Source organism: Schistocerca cancellata, chromosome 7, assembly GCF_023864275.1.
Source record: "Schistocerca cancellata isolate TAMUIC-IGC-003103 chromosome 7, iqSchCanc2.1, whole genome shotgun sequence".
Lineage (NCBI taxonomy): Eukaryota > Metazoa > Arthropoda > Insecta > Orthoptera > Acrididae > Schistocerca > Schistocerca cancellata.
The window spans coordinates 200,440,406-200,446,534 of record NC_064632.1 but is presented as its reverse complement, the minus strand read 5'-3'; the positions used below and the strand labels follow the sequence as shown (position 1 = coordinate 200,446,534).

The window sequence follows — 6,129 nt, the reverse complement described above, 5'->3', positions numbered from 1 at the left end:
GGTATACAGTGTAATACACAGAGCTGACAGCTCTGGCCGCAACAACGACTCTTAGGCTGCGTTCACACTGCCGGCCGGGCCGAGCCGAGCCTGGCCGGGCCGCCGCCCGCTTCGATATCAAACACATGGTTTTGAATTGCGGTGTTCACACTGGCGGCCGGGCCGCGCCGACACGGCGTGAGCCTCCCGGAGCCGAGCCGACGACATTCCGAGTGTTTAATATTGCCGGCGCGAGCCGACCGCAGGCGCGAGCCTGTGGAGCAGCACTACAGCTTCTGCAGTACACGCATCACACGTCTCCCTTCTGCTTTCTTCACAAGTGTGACTGCACACGTCTTTTATTTTAAGATGTTACCTCACATTTCACAATCAGTGAGGAAAAATTACGTTTATTATGATGGTACATGCGAAATTACTTTTATTTCATTTATTTAATCTACCGTATTTACATGCATTTACAACAATAGCTTGCCAGCGATCGTGGCATTGCCGCCACTGAATAGTTCGCATTTACTTGTAAACGGAGGCAGATATGAGTGTCACTGAGGGACGGAAATGTGTCCCTACCAGATGACAATGCATTGTAAAGTCATGTTGTGGCACGTTACTATAAGCTGTTGTCTGTGACATCTTTTTGCGATGTTCTTACTTTAATGGATGCAGAATAACATATACATGACATTAACTTGTGTCCATCAATTTGGTATCAGAATTTCGGCTAGTATGACAGTAATGATGCAGTTTCCAGATTATGGAACGAAGTAGCCAAGGAGTGTGTTTCAGATAGTACGCACAAATATAAATTATTTTCCTTTATAATTTTATTTGTTTTATTTACAGTGAAATGAGATACAAGAAAATACAGTAAATAGCAAAGTACTTTCAATTCCAAAATTTATTTGAGAGGTTTTTTAATTATTTTAAGTTGCATTTTTAACGAAATATTCAACAAAAGTGTTCCTGACAGTTTTCGAACGTAATGTGGAATTTCTGTTGAATGTGGCACCAGCTGTCTGCATATCAGCATTGTTACAAAACTTTTCAGCTTCAACATTGCATCCTTCTCTGTCAATGACAATATTATGAAGTAGACAAATGCACTTGACTATGTGATCAGCTACGTCAACGGATGTTTCAATTTCCTTCCTCAGTAGTCTCCATTTATTGGTCATTATACCAAATGCACATTCAACAACTTTTCTTGCTCTGGAATGCATATCATTGTATAGAATCTTCTCGTTGTCCAAATTTCTCCGAGGAAAAGGTCTCATCAAATTCTCTAATAAGGGGTAAGCTTCATCTCCCAAAATGACGTACGGTAGTTCCTGACACATTCCTTCAAGTCTTGTTGGTGGCGGTAATAACAGCTCCCCATTTGTAAGTTTCTTATATAACATACTTTCTTTAAACACACCTGCATCAGACTGTTTACCGTAGGCACCAACATCCACAGCTATAAATTTGTAATTTGCATCAGCAACTGCTTGGAGTACAATCGAATAATACTGTTTGTAATTGTAAAACATGCTGCCAGAAAGTTTAGGACATTGGACACGTATGTGCTTCCCGTCTATACATCCAACACAGTTTGGAAATCCCCATCTCGTATGCATTTCACTGGCAATTTCTTTAAATCGAGAAACAGTTGGCGTTGGTAAATGAATGGGAGCAAGTGACTCCCATATGGCCATACAAACGTCTTTCACCAACACTGATACGGTGGACACTCCTAATCGGAATGACGATGCCAGTGCATGAAAGGAGATGCCAGTGGACAGATACCTGAGAAAAAAAATCGTAAAATGTGTTACTCAAGTGTGGTGTTGGGCGAAGTTTTTACAGTTTTGTTTGCACAATAGATATTTACTTAGTCCATGTCATTTCATAGTTATACAACAATAAATAATTAAAGAGACATTTTCTTGCATCCTTCTATATTATTTCAATTAAAATAATGAAATCGAAATGCAAAGACCTGAGAGACAGTTACAGAGAATAACTTGTATAACTTGGCAAAATAAGGTCATGTGATCCAGGGAATAGTATATTAAAATGCAATTCCACTCGGGCTTTGTTCTGTCATATGATTTTCCTAGGTTCCAAGAGCTATGCACAGTTCCTTACCAGTGGAAATAGAACCACTGAGTCAAAGGGCATATCAGTCTGTCTATCTTACAAGGTAATGAAAAGAATTCTGTGAGGTCATCAGTGGCTCCACATGATGAACCATCGCCACTGCCAAGCGCTGCATCATGAAGAAAAACGAAGAAAAAGTTGGAAAATTCTGAAGGAGTGTATCTGCGATTCTTCGTTGAAGGCACAGCAAGACATTACCCAAAATGACGAAGCTAATTACTTACTGATGATTCTCTGGAGTCCCATAAACTCTCTTCCCCTCAGAGGTAAGCGTTTGTGAAATTTAAAATACAAAAGCATGACTACAATTAATTGGAGGTAGTGAATGCTGCACAAAGTTCTACTGCAAACCAAAAAGTGTGTACTAACGAATCTTACCTTATCGTTATACACAATTTTTCTTCTGCTGTTATACTTCTGCGAAAATTTGTGTTCTGTTTCGAAATTTTGTCTTGAATGTTCTGCAGCACATACTGAAATGTATTATGATTCATTCTGTAATATGAATAAAATTTTTCAGGATAGTTTTTAAGTTCTTCATGTAAAGAAAAAAACTCTCCTAAATGTCTGTCGCTATTTATGGGATGAATCCATAACCTCCTAGTTCTTCTGTACTTCAAAACTCGACGAGTTACTGCAGAGTCAAAACAATACCAATAAAAGAGTGAAGACATTGTTCTACACGACAGCACAGACTAGCCAAAGGCGAGCAACTGTTGACAGCAGCTGCGTTTTCTAGTGACTTGCTTGTCAGCTGTCGAAGGGTGGGGATTTTTTTTAATTTATCTATCTGGCTTTCGGCAACTAGCAGCCATTTAGCCAAAGAGTAGGGATTACCTTGACGGTGCAGCGCAGCCCGCCAAGGAAGGAAAAAAGTAATGAAGAACAATGAAACGCACATCTGTGTCGATCTACAGTAGTTTCATTAACTCTCCATATTTTTTTTCTGTCAAAGTAGACAACGAGACTACGGAATTGCGCTTCAGTTTCTGCAGTAAACGTATCACAAATCTCCAGTTTGTTTTTGTGATTAGTTTTACACCACTGATCACTAGTAATTAGTTTTTTTCTGTCCTGCATTATATGACTACATTAAACCAAGCTGTAACCGCTCGAACTCCGTGGCTTGCGGACGCGGCACTGACGCCACTGAATATCTCGCATTACTTGTGACCAGAGACAGATATCAGTGTCATTAACATTTCAAAAACTTTTTGGTACTTTTAGCTACATTTCATTCGCAGCAATGTATGGTCTAAAACGGATCTAACAGTAAGCTACCCGCTACATAACTTTTTCACTACAAGATTTGTAAATCAAGTGCACAACGTTGACAAATAGCATCATTTCACAATGACTGTTAAGAAATATGAAAAGATAAATGATTCAATACGAAGCTAAGAAGTTACACTAGCACGTGTACAAAAATCAGATTTTTTAGCCGCATAATTTCTTCAAAATCGGCTGGGAAGCGTTACGAAACTAAGAAATCACGCGAAACGAAAAGTAGACTTTTTCTTTTTTCACGACGTAAGTTACGCTTTTAAGGAAAAAATGAGTTCATAAAACGATGTGGCGCAGTCTTATATACCTCTAAGAATTTTTAGAACATGAAAATCGGAGAAGTGGATTTTCCCCCATTCCGCCGACCCGGCTCGGCGCGGCGCGCAGTGTGAATGCCCTACACGTCGGCCTGAGCTGGCTAGGCACGAGCCGAGACAGTACGCGTCAGCCCGGCCCGGCCCGGCCGGCAGTGTGAACGCAGCCTTAGGCTTTCAGTCCAGCTGACTTTGGGTGACAGATACAGCTACGTCATTCCAAGCTGCTGGAATTCATAAGTCGTAATGCCTGGTGAATGAGGGCAATTCATGCGCAGACGTTTTCAGTGGATGAGAGATCTGGAGAACATGCGGGCCAAGGACGCCCTCTTTACCGGGATAGATCAGTAACGTGCAGTGGTGCATTATCTTGTAGAAAGGTAACGTCATCGAGATAGTACGAGCCGCTGACCTTAACACGCCGGAAATGTAACTGCTGCTGACAAAATTACCAGCTATGTGAACGAGAGGCGATCCTGTTTTGCGCCCAGTGGCACAATACCATCACTTTGGTTCTGGGCCCGTATGATTATGATTCTCTTCGGAGTCAGCATCACGGAATCGTCCGTCGTGATGCTGTGTCCAGAACGATGACTCGTTTGGAAAGATGACGTCGCAGTGGTTAGCACACTCGCATTCGGGAGGACGACTGTTCAATCCCGCATCCGGCCATCCTGATTTAGGTTTTCCGTGATTTCCCTAAATCGTTCCAGGCAAATGCGGGGATGGCTCCTCTGAAAGGGCGCGGCCGACTTCCTTGCCCGTCCTTTCCTAATCCAATGAGACCGATGACCTCGCTGTTTGGTCTCTTCCCCCGAACAACCCAATCCAAAGATGACGTGGTGCAAGTCCTGTGACGAGCGTTGTCGTTGGACACACTACTATTCGGCGCGCCTTCTTCTAGCCTATGTACCTTGGCGCTAAGGGAACATGTATCAGTGGTCGCCGTGGTGACAATCCGCGGTGCTCCAACGTCGTTGCATAGTTCACGTCGATACTTATTGCACAGCATACAAGCCCATTTCCTGGCTCAAGGTATGTAACATCCCTGTACGAGGCTGTATGGCTAAGCAAGTATAAGGGGAGCATTCAATAAGTAATGCAACACATTTTTTCTCGTCCAATTTCGGTTTAAAAATGCAGAATTTGTTGTGGGACGACTTGAAATATTGCCGCTTCAGCTCCTATGGTTTCATGAAGTTCCGATACGTGACAGCGCAATATCTAGCCTTCAGAATGCCGTCTGTAAACGAAGGTGCGTTCCAAGCAGAGAGCTGCCCTCGAGTTTCTTTTGGCGAAAACCAGAGCATCGCAGATATTCATAGGCGCTTGCAGAATGTCCACGGAGGCCTGACAGTGAACAAAAAGCACGGTGAGTTGTTCAATGAGGCGTCTGTCGTCATGGCAACGAGGTCGCTTGGATAGATGCCGGCCTCAGTCACAATGCGCTCCAATTTCAATAGTGGGCATCCCTTTCAAGATGTCCTACGTCAGGGAATTTTATCTCGCACGCAGTTACGTTTTGGAGGCGGCTACAGATCGGAACACGTCGGCTCGACGGACCTATGAAGCTCTCATAGGCTGTCCCCCAGCGCACAAACTGGAAACACGAATGCCAATGGTCGTCTGGAAGCAGGTATGGGCTAATAGTAACAACCAATTCTTGCCATCAGACATCAGTTCGCTGTGGTACAGAGTCGTTAACGACACCTTTCCGACTAAGCAGCGACTAGCAGACATTCACCTTAGTCAGACGAACGAATGCAGCCAGTGTGAAGATGCCGACACCAGAGACCACCGTACAGAGTGCCGCTACGTCTGGAGAGTATGGGAGTTATGCCGATTGATGGCGGGGCTTATCAACCGAACTGCACCTTCCAGTGTGACACCAACGTGGATTCTCTTTCCTGACTTTAAACTGCACCCAAGAACGAAGTGTAACGCGGAGGCCTGGCAACTGGGACACACTGCCTACGCCATTTTTGAGTTACAACAGAGTGACGCCGTGCAGTACATCGCCTACCTGTAGGAATGTCATCAACGATTGCACTGTTCACCGAAGTACAGCGAACATTTTGCCAACACTTTATCAATTGCGTTACTGTGTGGATATCAGAGGATGTTTCAGTTACAGTGAGTACTTTCGCTAGAAGTATTCCTTTATTTCTCTTTTCTCGTTAGAGTTTTCCATTTTCTCTTACTTTCTTACATGATACACTTATTTCAATTTATGTTTAAATTTCACAACTCATACTGATTTTGTTCCATAAAAACACAGGAGAACTGCCGTAAGTCAGTAACATCTTGCCACGATATTTCGGCACAAAGTCTTTTGGCCATCTTCAGGTGAGTATAGCTGTAGAAGTACTGGCGAATACGCTTTTTTTTTTCTTTA

At 43.2% G+C, this 6,129-nt stretch overlaps 1 protein-coding gene across 2 annotated transcripts; it reads right to left on the bottom strand.

The window, feature by feature from the left end:
* Positions 1-850: 850 nt before the first annotated feature.
* Positions 851-2,942, bottom strand: LOC126092287 (uncharacterized). Of its 2 annotated transcripts, XM_049907806.1 has the most exons (3): positions 2,734-2,942; positions 2,515-2,631; positions 851-1,782 (listed from the first exon to the last, which is right to left on the bottom strand). In XM_049907806.1, the coding sequence occupies exons 1-3, from the start codon at positions 2,808-2,810 to the stop codon at positions 921-923; spliced, it is 1,056 nt and encodes a 351-aa protein (XP_049763763.1). In that variant the 5' UTR covers positions 2,811-2,942; the 3' UTR covers positions 851-920. The 2 variants fall into 2 exon arrangements, with proteins under 2 accessions (XP_049763763.1, XP_049763762.1); XM_049907805.1 differs by having other exon boundaries at positions 2,515-2,942.
* Between the last annotated feature and the right edge of the window lie 3,187 nt (positions 2,943-6,129).